The 18965-nt window shown below is 46.0% G+C and overlaps 1 protein-coding gene across 1 annotated transcript in view; it reads right to left on the bottom strand.

The window, feature by feature from the left end:
- The window catches only part of LOC119462175 (uncharacterized), a 54606-nt gene extending 37901 nt beyond the window's left edge, over positions 1 to 16705 (bottom strand). Inside the window, exons 1-16 of the mRNA XM_037723521.2 lie at positions 16561 to 16705; positions 14001 to 14119; positions 13201 to 13317; positions 11409 to 11472; positions 10192 to 10394; positions 9504 to 9651; positions 9112 to 9207; positions 8946 to 9027; positions 8789 to 8873; positions 8486 to 8596; positions 8272 to 8358; positions 6264 to 6376; positions 2751 to 2900; positions 891 to 951; positions 477 to 546; positions 298 to 402 (exon numbers count right to left, since the gene is read on the bottom strand). Of these exons, the coding sequence (XP_037579449.1) occupies positions 298 to 402; positions 477 to 546; positions 891 to 951; positions 2751 to 2900; positions 6264 to 6376; positions 8272 to 8358; positions 8486 to 8596; positions 8789 to 8873; positions 8946 to 9027; positions 9112 to 9207; positions 9504 to 9651; positions 10192 to 10394; positions 11409 to 11472; positions 13201 to 13317; positions 14001 to 14119; positions 16561 to 16606 (1657 nt within the window). The 5' untranslated portion in view covers positions 16607 to 16705. The remainder of the gene's footprint in view (positions 1 to 297; positions 403 to 476; positions 547 to 890; positions 952 to 2750; positions 2901 to 6263; positions 6377 to 8271; positions 8359 to 8485; positions 8597 to 8788; positions 8874 to 8945; positions 9028 to 9111; positions 9208 to 9503; positions 9652 to 10191; positions 10395 to 11408; positions 11473 to 13200; positions 13318 to 14000; positions 14120 to 16560) is intronic.
- Between the last annotated feature and the right edge of the window lie 2260 nt (positions 16706 to 18965).

The following is an 18965-nucleotide window of genomic DNA, read 5'->3' as shown; positions in this document are numbered from 1 at the left end:
TTCTTCAGACTGTTTAAAAATGTATGCGTGAAGTTGTGTCGAGCTTCCTGCTGCTGTCTTACAGCATTGAGCCTCAAGAGAACAAGGAAAGCAGCAATTCCTCTCAGTACCTAAAATTTTGGACCGCAAAAAGTTTCAATAAACTCTGGCGTGCAGTTAGAGCCAGGTAAGAGGGCAAAAATAAAACAGGGGATAATATGGCCTCTGTAGTTTCCTCTACAAGTACGTCATAGACAGCCGTAAATATCTCACGGGAGCCAGTTTAAAGTTAAGAAATGCTCAAGAAACACGGCGTACGTTCGTGAGCCAGCATGTAGGAGCCCAGTCCGTGGCTCACACCATGCAGAAAGTCGAGGCCGACACTCCACAGAGACCGCCTGGCCACTACGTCCAAGGCACCGTCTGCAAAAATAGTGATGATAATAAATTAGCGACAGAGTCATCGAGAGACAGCGCAGAGAAAAGATGCAACGAACCTTTGGTTCCTTCAGGAAAAATTGTCAGGAACAAGTCGATCATGCCGATCAGCACTCTCGTGTAGACCTCCTGGATATAGTGATTTTTGAATAAGAGTTTGTTTAAACACAAAGTACGAGACCAATGTTAAAAGAAACATCTCATCCGCATTTAAAAACCGTTAGGTCTACACTGAACTCAATAAAGTGCGAAGGGGCATTCTGCAACAGGAGGAGTAGCTATGCTGTATTACCGAGCGAATTCTGACGTCATGCTCTTGCATAATTTGTCTCTTTAATGCAGATTACGATTTTCTTTTTTATAATTGTTTATCCCTACATTATAATAATGTTGCAATACTTGGGTAAGGGCAACGGCGTTAACTGACAACAGGAGTTAAGAATGGCAGATACACCTTTAGTTCCACGCCTTACTTTTTCGAAGTTTGACGGTGCTCCAAAATGAATAGTCCTCGCAATATCCGTGGTACCGTCACTGCGAAGAAAGAAAAAATTACACATATCTCAGAGCAAAAATATGAGGTTCATGCCCCTTATGTCGCGAGTTTAATTAAGATGTAGTCAAAGACCTCCTACTGATGTATTTATGGCCATCTACAATTTTGTGAGCGTCATCATTGCGGAAGGTCAAAGAAGTGCTTAAATGGCCTTTAAGTTTGTCAACAAAATTGCGTAATCTGGCCTCACACTTTATCTAGAAAATGTCACGCTGTAAAAAAATAATAATAACATAGCAGCCACAGTTACGATGTGCCAGCTAGGTCGGGTGACAAACACTTTCAACGAAGTGACATTATCAGCAAATAATGGATTCTTTCTCTATTCTCTTTATTATTCCTGTCCTGATTCATCTTCGTTCTGATGAGCGTACGCTAATTTAGCATGCCATGCAAGAAATTGACCGCGTTGTCAAACCGTGCCGGTCTACAGAGTGCAGTAAAACATGTACAGAAGGTCCATTCCCGTGGCTTTTGCGTCCGTGCCACCGAAAGTTGTTCGCGATAAAGCTTAATAAAGCATTTGTCCCCCTTTTGGAGGCGTCAACGCTCCCCTACAATATTATACGGGAAAGCAGCGGTAATTTCCACGTCCTTCGTAGTTGTGTTTCCCCATATTCTGTATGTACGCTTTACAGGAATCTCTCCGACAATAATTTTACATTTGCGTACTCCATTGCTAACACTGCTTTATACATTTTTGTTGTTGCACGTGGAGCTAATAAATAAAACTCGAAGCTGAAAGTAATGCCCGCTTGTTCTGTCAGTTCAGTAACATTTATTGTGGTGCTTCCCTGATACATTTTACTTTAATTCTTTAGCTTTTTTATTTCGCACTCACTTCTCAATAGACAATAAGAAGCGACGATAGCGGGAAAGAAGTTGTAACAATCGCATATAACTTATAAGCTGGAAAGTGCGAACACACGAAGGACGGGTGCTTCATGCGACTATTGTTATATATGCGCGGAGCACGTGTTTGCAAGCGTTCGAGCACTTACGCGTGCATGATTAAACAGATGCCGAAAAAACGCAGTGGATGCGCACTGCATTGCAACCGCAACTGCGCATGTAGGTGTCATGCACGAATACCGCCTTCCAGCGCTGAAGGTCATACTATTTTAATTATGCTTCAGCCGGTGTAAGTTGCATAAATTTAAATATGCCAGAAAGGCGTACCTCCAACCGCAAGAGCTTTCAGAGCACAGAATCTGAAGGGGAAGGGGGGAATAAAAAAAAATAGCGTCTTTGCATCATTAATTCATTCGAAGCCTCCAGTGAATATTTTCCCGTATGACTACCATTTCGCTTAACCTAAATTTGAGGCTAGTGTTAAAATTGAATTGCTTGATTCATGAGATGTAACGTGCCAAAGCAACCCTGCTGCTATGAGAGACACCATTGTGTAGGACTTTGAATTTAATTGTCACCAGCTGGAGTTCTTTATCGTGCACCTAAATCTAACTACACGTGCGTGTGTGTTTTTTTTTTGTTTTTTTTTTCGCCCCCACCTAAATAAACGCGGCAGCCGCTCTTTGGGAATCGAACCCACGTCCTCGAACGCAGTAGCTGAACGTCATAGCCACTGCGTCACCGCGGCGGAGGCCGCGTGGTACAGTCGGGAGGAATTTAACTGTTCTTTATGCAGTACGAAAACTTTCGTGTGTGGCTATAGTATACTTAAACGCAAAACCTTACACCTGGCACGAATTCATCCGCTATATATATATAACGCAGTGCCGCGATTCGACACGATGCGATGCGAATGTATGCTTACAGGTACTGCGCCCCGGAGTCGATGAGCACCATGCTGGCGTTGCTGATGTAACCTCCGGACCCATTGTGGGGACGATGGCTGGAAACCGCGGCGTTGGGACCCACGGCCGCCACGCTGCTGAAACTCTCGCCCCGGTAGTGCTGCTGATGGCTACGCCGGACGGCGTTGCATCCAGGCAATAAAGCAAAAAAAAATTATTCCGTGGTTTCACGCGCTAAAGCCATGATCTGATCACAAGGGTAGCCGTAATGAGGTCTCCGGAGTAATGTTGGACCACCTGGGGTTTCTTTACCGTGCATCTAATGCATAGTACACGAGCATTTTCGCATTTCGCCCCCATAGAAATACGGCCGCAGCATCCGCGGTCTGACCCGCGAGCTCGAGCTCAGTAACCACATCCAAGCAAAATACATGTTCGGGACGTGCCGGACAACGACCAGCGAACGTCGTCAGCCGTTATTTCCTGCTGCTGTTTTCTTTCGTAATACAATTCAGAATTTCTGGCTGTGCGCCGTGTGCCATGCGATCGCTCATTTGCGATGATCCGACACAAAGAAAAGGTTAATGATCGGCGTTTACGCTACGAAGCTACAATATCGCTACGACAAATGCGGTAATCAGAACTACAGATTATCTTGGCCACCTGAGGTTCTTTAATCTTTGCCCGAAGCTCGGTACACGAGCGCTCTCGAGTTCCTCCCGAAAATTCAGCCACAGAAGCGGGAACTCGAGTTTGAGATTTCGCGTTTGGCAGCAGAACGTCACAGCCAATGAACCAAAAAGGAGAGTGTGATTAGAACAGGATACTTCTTCCACCCAATTGCCCCCATTTCCTGAAGCCTTAAGTATTTTCACGCTACGTTGGCAGTATAGGTGGTTTTAGGAATGTAGAAGTATGTAAACGCAGGAGATTTTTGTGTAGGGGAGTCAGGGTTCACGTGTTTCACGCTGCGCATTCTCCGAACGAGCGATGCGCTGCGCGGCTTTCGCGAATATGCTATACTCCGAGCGCAGCGAGCATAAACGGCAGCCTCATCCGTGTTGCAAGGCTTACGTAATTTTGAAAAAGGGCGGTAAGTAGCGAAGAGCGTTTGCCGTTTGTGTTTTCGCACATAGATGGCGACACTGGGACGCCCCCACTGTAACGATGTGTCAAGGACTTGCGTGTCGGCCGTACGAAGCGGGAGTATACATGTTTCTACGCTATCCTCAATACGCGTAAATTTCGAGACTCGGTACGCTCCTGTGCCTACAAGGCCACCGCGTTCCGACGCTGAGTTCTACGTCAGCTGACGGTTATGAAACTTCAACTATTATTTAACCATATATGCTGCAATGCAACGAAGCAAAATACCCAATGTACACAATATGCAATCGCGAGGGACGCTAAGTTCCAACTTCATCACGTGTTTGCACCTAAAGGGACCCTAAAGAGAAAACGTTATTTCATCATTATTAGCAAATTATCCGTCTACAGTACCAAGTAAGCCACTTTTAACATGATAATAAGCTTGGTGAGCGAGAAAAATGCGCCAGTGCGAAGGACGGGTGGCGACACCGCCTTGAATTTCCCGCACCAGTTTGCCATGACGTCACGGATTATGACGGCGTCTGTCCGGATACACTTAACTTGTTATCGCTAAAGATAGACTGCGCTTTATTCTATAAGAGCCAGAGACTGAATTTAGCAAGTTTGAAGAACATTAACCGATCTATAATGGCTAAAATCCGAAACGATACTCGAAATTCTTGACGTCACATTGACGCACCGGTGCTCTGGTTTCAGCGAGAAATTCAAAATTTGACATTTTCACTTTCCTTTCGGGTCTAATTATTACCGCGAAATTAATGCAGTAGAGTTTCGAAATAATGTTTTATCAGCCTAATATGATTCAATTCCGCGCCCTCGGGCGCGGAATAGCGCAACACGTAAGTCACTACGCCATTACGGCGGTCGAAGATGAAGGCAATGTACAATTTTTGTTGAGGGATGAATGTTGATGAAAGACAAATAACAAATCAGTCGAATGGGAAGATTGCAATAAATAAAATCTCGTACATTTAAATGTTAGCACTAATAAGAGATAAGTAACAAATCAGTCGACAGGGAAGCATACAACAACTAAAATCTGGTACATCTAAATGTTAGCACTGCCGGGGTTGCTTTATAACATCACTCCTAAGCCTTTTTTACTTGGCCGCAAAAGCTAGACTTTTGCCATGCCGCCTTCTTCAGAGTGCATGTGTTTGAGCACGTACATGGATACCTCTAGAACTACTGAACTATTCCGCACTAACTCAATTTAAAAAAAATAACGAGTCCAAATATAGAACTACAAAACGTTGAGCTAGTTGATAGGACTTCATGTTAAAAAACCGTTAGGCCTGCAGACACAAGAAGAGGGAAAACGGACAACACAAACGCCGACTATCAATCGAAGGGTTGCACAGTGGCAGAAAAGAAGGTAGACACAAGACTTTTCTGCGCATGATCAGGAATGTCATCGCCCCCCGTCAAACTTATCTGCGCAAGCTCAGGAGAGGCAGCGTTAACCGTCACTCTGGGACTACGCGGTCCTACGCGAAAGAACCTTTTAGGCACGATATCGTAAGATAATCGAAGGCTGGCTAACGCACGCATTTCTGCTATTACTTATATGCCAAGCCTCAACCATGAGACGCGCTTCTGGTTCTTACGTCTGAATAAGACTGTACTGTCATCAAATTCTGGACTGCATATACATTCGCGACAGTGCAACAAAAGGTTAGACGGTATTCCTCCAGTTAACGACCTTTTATGCCCAATTCATTTGGTTGATGCCGCAGCATGTCTGCCCTACATAAAAGCAACCGCTGCTAATATGAACTATATATACCACGCCCATACGATATTCTGAGAACTTGTTGGTATGTTTTACATAGCCCCTGTCGGGGCCTGCTTTTGCCGTTCAGCCTGTTCTTTCTTCATCTGCACGGCTGCGCATAACGTCTCAAACTTATTCCCTAACGCATAACTTCCCTAACTTATTCTTTAACGCATAACTTCCCCAACTTATTCCCTAACGCATTATTTTCCCCAACTTATTTCCTAACGAATCCAAGCTGCGAAGAGGCGGGACAAAGGGATGTGACAAACGCTGCAACTGGTTTTCACGCTTTTCAATAAAATATTTTTTTCTCTCTCTCTCTCTCGAAGTTCAGATATAAAACATTGTGGGTGGATCATTTCGCTAGACCACATATTACCACATCCAAAGTGGTAATCAAGTTTCACCATCACTGAAACTGCAGCGCACACACAAGAAACAAGGACACAAGACAAAGGCGCTTGTCTGTTACCTTTGCCTTGTGTCCTTGTTTCTTGTGTCTGCGCCTGCAGTTTCATGAATAGCTACCAACTCGTCCAACTTTCAGTACGTTTACAAGTTTCTCCAGTTTTGACCATACGCGTCAGGTGAAAAGTAAACGGAATAGCTGAAGCACTGTTTGTCATCGATCAGAGGCTGCATGTACCTCCTTAGCCGTTCAAGCTCGTAGATGACTCGCGCTTCGGTCCACGGCTTTTTAGACAAGTAGTCCCTCTCCATGTGCGCGAGCATGGTCACAAACACGATCGAGTCTTTCAGCTGCAGAAAAAGAAAAAAAAAGGAATAGTAAGAACGTGCATTTCGGTGCATTCGGTGTGCTTAATTATCCCCCCCCCCCCTTTTTTTTTTTTTGAATGATTACTGACATAACATTTTCAACTTTTAGATTTTTTCTTTTGCGTTAAATGAACGTCCTGGACCTCCAAACCAGAAACAAAGATACTGAAAAGCCTCAGAAAACTGAAAGCAATTTACTATGGCAGCCGTCCAACGAACCGGTTTTGGTTTCGCTTCCAAGTGTGTGTGTCGGGACGACATGACGCAGGTGGTGGCCACTTGGGAGAAGGTTATCGCGACGTTTTGGCACCCGATCTAGCTGGCTCATTGCGTGGCCCAGCGTAGCATCATATCAGACCCCCGGGTGAGCTGGAGCGAGTGCACAAACCGTGGCCCAAACGTCACAATGTCCTGCTCTCACGTGACTACCTTCTGCGTCATGATGTCACGAGCATACACCCCCTGTTCAAGGGCTGTAGACGATAGCGCCAACCTTTCCTTTCTCAAAACGAACCACTTATTAGTCCTGGAAAACGAAACGAAACCTAAACTGATTCGTAGGAAAGCTATTGTGGTAAAATGCTTAGTGCACTCTGAGGCTTGCCAGAATTTTTTTCTGAAGTTGTAACTTTCTGGAGCTTTGAACGACAAAAATGAAAACTCGGAAATGTCGTATCACAACGCCTTTAATGCGGACACACAGTAAATTACGGCATGAGCTTATAAACGATGCATTTGAGTTTTGGACAAATACTTGGTCTGCACCTCAAGGCAGACAATATTTAAACAACTCACCGATCGACTATCTTCTTACAGCGTAATTAGTATCGGCTGCCGCGACAACTAAATTGGACGATCGCACGGCCACATAATAAATGTACCCTTTACACAAGCATACCTCCACTCGAAGGAGAGGGTAGTGGCCCTTCCGAACGTAACAAATGTGTGGTTACGCATTTGGACTCTGCCAGTGGCGTGTGTTTTAAATTTCATTTTCCCTTTATTTGCCCAATACCGTGAGTATGACGGAAAGAAAGAAAGAAAAGAGCCAGATTTTCCTGCGCATTTACAAACACTTCAGTTCAGCTGTAAGCTTTCCCAAGCATCAATGAATGTTAGCTGCATTTCAAAGAATACCTCTCTATCTCTCATTCGATCACTCATTCGCAAACTCACTTGAATGACGACCTTTATCTCTTTCCTGATTTGTTCAGGGAATAGATTTGTACTTGTTAGGCTCAAAGCAAGACGCGCGAGCACTGTTTGTCTATAGCGGTGTAAAAGGGCTCAGTTTTTTCGTTTTTTTTTTTTTTTTTTCCTTTACGACGGACGAAATCGGTGGCGTCGAAAAGAGGTGGATATTCGCATTGGCTTTCTTGTGCTGGGCAGCAGTCTTTCTGCGATCAGAGAAAATGTCCTAGTTGTGGCAAGAGTTGAAAAAGATGTACCTAAAAGCCAGCAGGTGACAACTGCTCAAAAAACCCCGAGCCAATTGCTTACGTGGCCCTATCGGCCCCAAGCACAAGGATGACCTACGTTCAAGTCGTCTGACTTGTTCACCGTCCCCACACTGTCACTGCATTAGTTCAAGCGTCAGCAACAGTCATCTATTGCCCGCATATTCGTGAATTATTTTTCCTGGTGTTCCCGAGCATTGCGTAGTTCTGAATTGTTATCGAGAAAGGTGTCGACGCACGCGCATATAAATTACAAAGGGGGTTTTGGTTACGAGAAGCGAACGAGGGAAGCTCGTGTAGCCGACGTCAGCGCCTAGAGGTCAATGAGACAAGATGGAACGCCGTCGAGAGCGAAGGCGTTAGCTGGATCGTGGCCCTTCTTCGTATTCATTACAAAACAAATTAAACGGTCAAACTTACGTGAGCATTTCGTAGTCCTCGCAGTTCTATGTTGTTCTTCACAGTCATCATCATTTTTATCGGGGCCTCACTGACAACCAGCTTGTCCTGTCGGGAAAACAGACGTCCAGAGTGTCTATTTAAGTATACTTATAAGTGCAGCATTCAAATGGTGCGTTAATTAGGTCGCCAAAGCTTCAATTCGGGCGTGAAAAGTGTGCACGGTATAGCTTACTATGTCAATATGGCCGCAGATTGCATAACTGCAGAATGGTGACACGAGCAGCCTGTTAACCGCGTTTCCATTGATGTTCATCTCGTTGTAAACCAGTTTGTAGTCTCTCCACTGAAAAAAAAAGCATGATTCTTATCATACTTCTCATCAACTGATCGATCAATAACGATTGATTGGCTGACCGACTAACTGACAATTTCCTGAGTTAATCGACTGACCGACCTAACTGACTGACCTGACTTAACTATTGACCAACCTGTTGATGAAATGGATGGATTGACTGATTGATTTCGATTAGCCTACCTGGACACAAGCCCAGTTGTTGCAGTCGTCCATGATAAGATAATTTCGGACCTCGGACGTCAATTTTCGTGCGCTCACGTACAGTCTAAAGGGGCGAGGGACAAAGTATAACGATTAATCAAACCTTCACACCTAGTCCTCAACTGCAGGTGCTTACCTCTGTTCGTCTTGTGACAGGAAAACGAACGCCTCGAACACAGGAGTGTACGGCACGTCATTGCCACGCATGTTGTACAGCCCTGCAGGTGAACAATGCAAGACAGGATCGTTCGGCCTCGCACGAAAAGGAAAACGCTGTTACTGTAAAGCATCCGCCTGCTTACATGCGATTTCTCCAAGGTCCGTTATCAAAATGGCGTCAATGCCGGATTTCTTCAGAAATTCGCGCACTTTGCGAACCTTGTCCTGCCAGCTCTCGCCTGAATCAGTCAGAAACAAATCAAGAAGACGTGCTGAGAATTACAATCTGGCAGAAAGAACATATAAGCATACTTCTTATGCTAGACAGTCTTAGCTCACAACAAAAAAAGGCAAACAACGTTAGCATACTTCTGCTACTTCCTTGTTTCGTTGAACTATGCGCAGATTTCTGCCCGAGGTGACATGCCAACAAAACACTGAATGAAAATGCAGTTAATGCGTCGTAATCAACAGACCAATGCGCACAGGATTGTAACAGTGGCCACGGAAAACGCGTATATCGGCGAACACGCACCGGCAAACTCCACACTGTGAACAACGATGCTGCTGTTGGACTCGTACGGCCTGCCTTCCATGGGCGTCCATATCTCGTCCACCAGATGACGCGGTTCGCCGACGAGCTCAATGCCAAACGGATGGAGGTTCTCTTCCATCTTGCGGTACTGCACCAAGAATTAAGAACATTAACATTAGCAACACTGCCTATCTCAAAGTTAGCTTAAGGAGTAGAATTAAAACAATGGAAGCCATCGTCTGAGCAGCTTACGAGCTTGCTACGAGGCTTTCTTTACAGAGTTCACGCGCACACTGTTCCGGTTTATTGTTGCAGACAAATTCAGTAACCCAATATCTTGCCAAGCATTTGTGGCCTCAACCCGACCCGCGGTCATTTTTCAACGATTAAGTTTCGGCAGTGAACTAGGGCTGATGTCACAAAGCCTTTCTTCCTTAAGAGCTGTTTGCCAGTGACAATGACCGGTAGCCTTCGCAAACATGTCCAACCACACGACAGGCTGCCACTTGTTCTTATGAACAGTACTAGCGTAAGAACATTCATGCGAATGCGGGTCCTGATCTATATACATGTATAGCCCTTTGGAGAATACTTTTTAGCGCCTTCCCGCCCTACGACCTGCACATTCGCTATCATTTCCTGCGCATGCGCGAGAATGGCTTCGCGAGAAAGAAAGCTGCACACTTGCCTCCTGGAAAGGCACGATGCGCGAGTCGACGCCAACGCGCGAGCTTCCGCGCAGGTTGCTCTTGAGCCACTCCTCGATGACCGGCACATCTGGCTGGCCGCCGTTCATCAGCACCCAGTTGCAGTCGAGCTCCTCCTCGGCCTGCAGCATGTACCGGCTCTCCACCCACACGGCGGCGAAGTCCAGCAACACGACCGCGGTGCCTGGTTGAGAGAGTTAAAACTACAGCGGCCACGGTTGCGCAGTGGCAATAAGCTAATAATGTCCAATAAAGAAGTCGACAATAAAGTTTCGATTGCGATAGCAAATAAGTGGACAGCTATACGAAGTAAGGATAGTAGTTTTATTGACCGTACAAACTTGTAACTGACTAAACTAGCAGCATGGTGTCACGCGTGCACAAGCAAACATGAACGCATCTCGCGCAATGACCGCGGAAACTCGCTGTCAAAACGCTGCAGACAGGAACCGCGGCAGCAGCAGCGAGCGAAGTGACCGGTACCTTCGTGCTGCCGCTCGCATCAACGCGAACTAAGCCGCGAAAAAACAGCACAGGGCGGACTCTGTGCCCGCCGCAGATGGCTTTCAAGATACAGCGACCCGGGTGTAAAATGCGCCCCCCGCCCTCCCTACCCTCCGGCCGGAGCCTTGAGGCCCCGGCGGGCGCGCGCGGCCGCTCGGGCCGCCCAGAGTAAAACGCCCCCCCCCCCCCCCCCCCCCCTCTCCCTACCCTCCCTTTGGAGCGTTGCGCGCGACTCGAAGACGGTGCGCTTCCTTCCCGCTTTCCTCCCATGGCGTGCGCGAGATTGAGGCGACATCGCCGGCTTACCCTCGCACACTTTCACTCGCACATACAGCATACGGCGCGCGGCGACGATCTTATCGCCCTTGGACTTTATATGAAACCTCACGAAGACGGCGAGGGCGCCTAGAGTGTCCATATAATTGTTATAGCAATAAAGTTATGAAAACATTAATAATCAATTGTGAGTAAGCGCTCGTGTCGTCTTTCTTACTCGTCCCTGAATGATCCTTTGGCGCTCTATTTTCCAATATATGTGGGACCCGACTTGGCTAACTTGTGGCTCATTTAATAAGATCTAAGTGACTGTAATGCTGCCTAGTCTTCGCTTCTATAAAACCCGACCACTTGTGCAAGCCTTGTTACTGATTTTACTGAACCAATACAGTAGTTATAGCGTAAGTTTGAAACTTACCCGTGTCTCCCGAAAAGCCGGTTAGGTACTGTCTCCTCTTGTAATGTGGGGGCACGAATTCACTCTAAGCGGAGATATAGTAAAAAAAAAAGAGGGCATGGTTTACTCATCGAGTGTGCTAACCCAATTACAGTGGTAAATTTATTGTCAGTTTGAGCGAGTGCGCTTTAATTCACTGATTGCCATTTTAAATGCCTCTGTGCTACACGGCAAAACAACATATCATTTCGAATAAATGGCAGGGACGACAGGGACGTACAAAAATATCTTGAAATGACTATTAGTATTTGGGAACGAGTCATACACATTGATTTTTATATGAAATACACATTTTAATAAACTACTTGGAGAGCAGCATCCTCGTGCATAAGGACGACTATCTAATTAGCTGCAATACATAAAGGACAATACATGTATATGTACTACATGTAATATGTATTACATATGTATGTATTACGTGTAATACAAACGAACTTGTAATACTCGCACAAGAATGCCACATTCTTCGATATCTGAAGTTTTGTTTAGTCTTATAACTGCGTGCCGAGACCACATGCTTCAAGGAAGCTGGCTGATATGAAGTCGACTTGTTGAAAACACTAGAATGTCGGACAGCCCCAGATACCACTAATTTTGAGTGACCACAGCTCAAAGTGACACAAAATTCGCTCGTCTGACTAATGTATAACAAACATTCCTAGTCCTTCATTAGTAAAATCCCTACAGAATAAAAAGGTACCCCATGCAGGCGTAACAATTAATAGATTAAAGGTAATTGCACTAAACATTACAGAAAAAATAATTCCCACTCGCATATATATGCTTCATGTATTCCTCCGATTTGACCAGTACTAGACAAACTGATGATCTTGGCCTTGAAGTGCTCAGCACGCTGCCTCAGCGAAAGCTGTCATGGGCTCATTCCAATTAGTCGTTTCGGGTGGCGATGTTATCCGTCGCAGCTATCGTCAGGAATGAGAAATGCCCAGTTCCCGCGGGGCTCGAACCCGGGCACTCTGTGCGGGAGTAAGCTGCGGATACATTCCCTGTGCTTATTTTAACAATGGATCAATACTTACTTTAATAATGGAAATAGCTGCTACGTTCTCCCACGCCTGCCACGCTGAAAATTTTGCAGACTGTTCACACTGACTAGCCAGTCATTCGTCCCTTAGACGATACTATGCGACTTGCTGAGAATTGGCCGTCAAAGGGTTCCCGAGCTTTCAATGTGTACGCTTTCTAGTCTTCCTCTCATGCATGTTGAACTCATCCTTACACATCATATTGGGTCCAATCTTGGTGCTCTAAGCGCTTTTTTGACTGCCGGTTTTGCCATGCAGTTTTGTTTTTCGCGTGTTTATTCAGCGAGATTTCATGCCACATGAAAGCTGGTTCTTCGTCCTCGCGTTCTCCAAATTCATAACCCATCAACAGTTAATTAATTGTTTGTTAGTGCGCGAACGGACCTGTCACTCTGAGCACCGAAGCCTGTGCTACACCAGGTGTCAGGAATTTAACTTACAATGTTTGTGTTTAGGTGACCTATACGCAGGTGTCCCAATGGGTACGCAAGGTTATTTTTTCAACATGGTTTCGAGAGAGACAGCGCACTAAAAACACAAAGCGAGCACACTCGGTAGAAACAGGGGACGAGCGATTGCGGGTTCCCCAGGTTATCGCGGGAGGCGGCATGTGTAAGAGCAAATATATAGGATTGTCTGTACGCATCACTAATCGCTCATTGTACTAACAATTTCACAAAATTTTGAAACGTCAAAAAGTCCCTTACCTTGTGGGCATCCTCGGAAGGCACGATGTATCCTTGAAAGTTCTCTTTGCTCATAAGATGACGAAGTTGTGTCAGTCGACCGGTTGTATTCACTCTCAGAGGGGATACGGAGTGATTCTTGAAAAAAGAAAGAACGAATGGCACAACGAACTATTGGCTTTTTTTTTTTTTTCGTGCAACAGTTGGTCAGGTTGGAAGCGCACCGTTTTATCATGCGGCTTTCACGTTCACCTAGCCTGAATAGCACGTGGCTATACCGGCTCACACCTACACTTCAATTACGGCTTCATAGAGGGTGGTATTAGGGGTAATTAACCAGAGTCCTTCAATCATGCCAGTTCTGAAAATTGGTTTAGAACTCTGTGCAGGCACGGGTCCTTTTCTGCTAATAGTTACCAGAATGGCGCGCCACCTGTCAATGACAGAATGCAATTCATAGTCACCCATCACCTGCTCAAAAGGGATAAAAATGCGTAGTCAAGCTGAAAAAAGAAAAGCAGAGCTGATTGAATATACAATTGGATTTGATTGCAGTACGTGCCTAGAAAACTGTTTCGCCGTTATCCTTATAACGTGGCGTTCAATAGATTTACTGGCCATATGTGCCACGACAGTCAGCAAACCCCAGGGCCAATTACGGTGTCAGGGTTTTGAAACATGTGACCATAACGTGTGACCTACGGGGAGTATCGTCATTGGTACGTATTATTGAAGGTATCTGGCAATAACGTCGGTGCTTTATCCCCCCCCCCCCCCCCAATCTTATTACAACGCAAGGTCATTTTGCTGCTTTCACTCACCGAGCCAAAGACACAAGAGGGCCGGCTTTCTTCGGGCTTAGAGAACATGTAGAACGGAGACTTGTGTCGACCGGCATCGTCCAGGATCGTTGCGGGCAGATCGCCGCTTGCAGCCTCGACTGCAACGAAATAGTTGTGGCAGGAATGGAACGCGCTGCTCGGCACGTTACTTCTCGCGGTTGCGGCACTAAAATATCTGAGCTGTTCCATCCCATCAGCAGTCGAGTGCAATATTCTTGTGAGTTGCGGAATACACCAGCCGAGTTTGACGTTTGTCAGTGTTAATTTTGATTAAAAAAAAGGCATTTGTAGATATTCCGAAGTCAGCTACGCTGATCGACGCAGTAAGCCATTTGGAAAGCAGACTTTGCACGATAAAGCAGGGATAATACCTGCTTCCGGGGTGCTACATATCTGCACGTAATTTGGGGCGCATTGTGTGACAACAAGCATCACAGAAAAGTCACGGTGGACATCGCAACGTTTTCATACTTCGGTACGTTACGCGAGTTATACCGTGAAACAAAAGTGGCGCCACTTCGTGCAGTTTCCTCGCTAAAATATCCCGCACAAGAAGGGTGATAACAGGGAGGAGCCGGGCGTTATTTCGTGTCTTTTCTCGTGTGCTTATGGTTAGAACTTCTGAAGCGTGCACAGAATAGCCCAACAGCACATCCATCTCAGCGTTTAACGCAGCAGATGTGCATCTTTAGGAATGAGCTTAAAACCAAGCGGAATCCAGCAGGAAAAGCAAAGAGAAACAATGAACTTAGACAAAGGAACTAGCGTCCACCCTGTCTCTCTCCTTTGCCTACATATAGTGATGCCTCGCTGAGCAAACACCTCGCTCGGCGAACACTTCGCAAAGCGAACCGTGTTCGTTCGCAATGCCTAGCTCCCAGAACGACCCTCTTTCCTCTAAACGAACTAAAAAAGCGTCTGCGCGGAGGCACGACTTTATGTTTCCTGGGCCAACGTGTTCGCTCGCTTAGCCTCACTCTTAGCTACCCTTCAGAAATGTGCTGAAGAGAAGGGCAAAGGCAGGTAACTTTGGATCAGTCCGTTCGGCCCGAATCTCCAAAAAAGGCTACTACAGAGACAACAAAATGTTCTTCGCAAGAGGAGTCTTCCGCCTCATCTAGCTGAGGAAAACTCAGACTGAATTGAGAAAGTGTTTTAAATGTTCAGATGGACGTAAATACTGGCGTAAGCGTCTCTCTTGTCATTCTACGTCACCTCTTTCTGGATCTCGAACATCCGCCTTTCTAGGTAAATACATAGACGAATTTGACAAATCTCTTCTGAGATGTAAATTTTTTTTGGACCAACTTCACGGGCTTCCCATAAGAAACAGTGCGAAAAGGAGTCCTGCGGAACCAAGATCTCGCAGAACAAACCCGGCGACGGAACAAATGAAATAAAGTTCGTTCTACGATGCACTACAGGACTTTTTTTTTTTCTTTCGTTGAACACCATTCATATACCAACTTGCCCACCAAACTACATTACTCGATGCTACATATCCTTCTGCCAACTTAAAAGTATGGACAATGGATATGCATGCAGTTACCGCAGAGTAAGTATAGCTACTTTCTCCTACCTCACCACAGAATGTACACGCAGGATCACTGCGGTGGTCGTAATGAGATATACAGTTATTCGTACGGCCTGAACTACCCTATCAAACAAGAATACGAGAACGGAGAGGACTAGTATGCTTTCAGCTTAGCATGGCGGGAACTAAAGCTGTGAGCCAGCTTAGAAAAAATGGCGAGGTCAGAGATTGCAAACAACGCAAGGCCGCCGTCACACAGAATGTGGATACTTTCGGTCACCAACACGCATCCATGGTCAGTCAGTCACACTTCTCTCAAAGTCGTCGTCATCATCCTACCTTTAGGCCACTGCGGTAGTAAGAAAGCTTCTGTCAGAGATCTCCAACAAGCCCCGCCTTGCGCATGCCGAGCCCCGTCCTATGCCTCTAAACTCATTCTAAGTTCTAATCTAAACGCTTCTACCTAATTGATTTCTTTCCACCTTTGCATCTGTCCTATTCCTTTGACACCTGTTTCGTTGCTCTAATAGACCACCGGCTGTCTGCTACGCATTACATTGGCTGCCCAACCCCATTTTCACCTTAAAATCTCGACCAGAATAGCATTCCCCCTCCCACCCCCTCCCTCCTTGTTTCAATCGCGTATACCAAATCGCCATCATCCTATATTAAATGTTTACGTCCATAACTTTCCCTTCCATCGCTCTTTTCGCAGTTATCGTCTTTTCAATTTTCCTTGTAATCCACCAAGTTGAGACCCCAACACAGAGTCACTACCTTCATCTACCTGACCGCAGCCGCAGCTAGGCTCGATACAGGTTCGCAGTGCTAGCTGTCTAAGACAATTAGATCGGCACTTCTGATCTTCTTAAGCATGTGGGCTTGTAATAAAGGACACACGTTCAGTTTTCAACCAGGCAAAACACTACTAAGTATGAAAGCGGCTTGGAAGGGCAGGAAAGGCGACACTCATCTCCCGCGACTGCCCATATAAGAGCGACGTACCGGCCAGCGCTGCGAACAAGAGGAAGGTGGTCGCGCTGCGTCTCATCCCCGACGAGTCGCTGGGGACAGTTGTGAGTCCTTGTGAAAAATCATGTACACGCCACGATAGCGGCAAAAAACGTCGTCTTCCACAGCGCCGAGCGGCGAACACACGAGGAACGGCAGGCTCAGTACCGATGATGATGATAATGATGGACTCGATACCAGTGGTGCATACCCGAAAAGTGATAGTTGCCAGGGAATAAAAAAAATTAAATGGAGATCAAGTAATCAAAACAATAAGAGCAAAGAATGCGTGTTGATTAGAAGAGGGAAGTATATACAAAAAAAATTAAATTTAGGTAAACGAAAAAATCGGTGAGTTTAACTAAGCATGCTTTCCGTAGCAATGCTTATATTTCTCTGGGTGTGTCCCACTTCATGCTCCGAAAGAATCCACAGCATGATTAATACACATCATTCAATGCTCTGAAAGAATCCACAGCAGGAGCGGGATTAGATTGTTGGTTGGTTGATCCTAAGCGAAATGGTACAACCCGCCACAGGGTTTAAAGGGGGTACCGGCGCCAGGGGATAAGGCGGTAATAGGACAGTATCAGGGACAAAGTGGAAAAATAAATTTTATAACAATAAATACATTATAACAGGGAGTTTTATAGCAGGGAGTTTAATAACAGGGAGTTTTTTAACAGGGACGCATGATGCGCAAAGGTGTCCTTGGGTACCCACAGCCGTTTCAGTGCACAAAATCTAAAACTTTTAATTACAGGAACATTTGTAGTACACGAACGACGGTTATCCGGCGAATGCAATAGAAAACACCGCTCTTCTTCGACAGTACCGAGGACCATGAATTGTATTCTTATAGGAGTAAGGGTTAAGGCTCAAGTGCTACATTTTGCCCAAAGGCCTATTTTACGAACTCCGGAAATACATTGGCCAGCACTGGATCTACAAGCAATATTTTCCGACCTGCGACGAAGTTTAAGCGACAATTTAAAAACTTTTCGAGAGAGAGAAAATGACTCCATCTCCTGCTAAAGAGAACTATGTGTGGATGCGAAGCAGCGGGGAGAGAGAGAGAAATAACATTTATTAGCCCCGAAGGAACTAAAGCCCAAGTCCGGGCCTCCTGGTAGGCTCATGCGGGGAGATGGTTTCGCGGCAGCGGCCCGAGCGCTCATCGCGACGCTGCACAGGAGAGAGAATGAGGTGCGCGCGCTCCGTCATTTTCATACCACGGAACTATCGTGGCGCCCCCAGCGGAGTATGTAGCTGTCGCACCACCTGTCGTGCGCGCCACTCCGGATTCCTAGAGGAGAGAAAGGGGGGAGCGTAGGAGAGGAGAGAGAGGGGGAGGGGACGCGCATGCACTGTGGGGGTGTGGGACGCGGGCGCCGCTCCGTAGAGGATTCCTAGAGGAGAGAAAGGGGGGAGCGTAGGAGAGGAGAGAGAGGGGGAGGGGACGCGCATGCGCTGTGGGGGTGTGGGACGCCGCGGGACGGAGGGACGGACAAAGCCCCCGCCATAAGCTGCTTCGCATCTAAAAAAAGCAATAAAAAGCTTATTCTAACCACATTACGTTGGCTCCTCTAGAACTTCAACAAGGCGAAGTGCTGGGTGAGTTTTTGTATGATCAACGAAGACGAAAATCACAGCAAAATATGCACGAACAACAATACGCACACACATGATTTAAGAAGTGCACAGGACGAAGGATGGACTAATAACAGTTCTTAGTCCATCCTTCGATCTGTGTACTCCTTGTTGTTGTTGTTGTTGCTGCTGCTGCTGTTGTTGCTCTCTGCCTATCGAATTTCACGACGAAGCCACTGTTCGTATGCTATTCATGCACATTTTCGTATGTGTATGCGGTAATTTTTCGTGCATAAAGCGACTGACTTAGTGTCCACAGTTATCTTGTTTTTAATGCAACGGGGACCTACAGCTCCAAATCTACATATTTTCTTATTCTTTCCTTTCGTGGAAACAAATACAAAGTGGTGTGCTCGCCTTCGAATTCCTTTGCCCTTTGAGCAGGTCATGGCATTCCAAGCACCTAGGTAGTACTTGACCATGGTTACTACACTTAACACTAACAAAATGCAAGCGCTCGCTGATAACTTTAAGACACTTCTTTTCCGGTATTGTACTGTCTGCCACGTTAGTGATTAACGTAAATGACCTCAGAAAATTGCTTATTCCCAACTAGTTCCTATGTATCCGTCAATAGGCGCGTCATGAATTCGCATTGACCGATTAAGGCGAACTTGCGATAGCTCTCCATATGCGAAGAATGTGTTCCTCCAGATTTAAAAAGAAAAAAAAACGAGAGAGAAAGAAAGGCTGAACAGCAGTCAGCCGGTTCGATAAGCATCGACTATTGTTATAGGACCGCCGATATG

Source organism: Dermacentor silvarum, chromosome 8 (genome assembly GCF_013339745.2).
Source record: "Dermacentor silvarum isolate Dsil-2018 chromosome 8, BIME_Dsil_1.4, whole genome shotgun sequence".
Lineage (NCBI taxonomy): Eukaryota > Metazoa > Arthropoda > Arachnida > Ixodida > Ixodidae > Dermacentor > Dermacentor silvarum.
The sequence above is the reverse complement of the archived record's forward strand: the minus strand, read 5'-3'. Positions and strand labels throughout refer to the sequence as shown.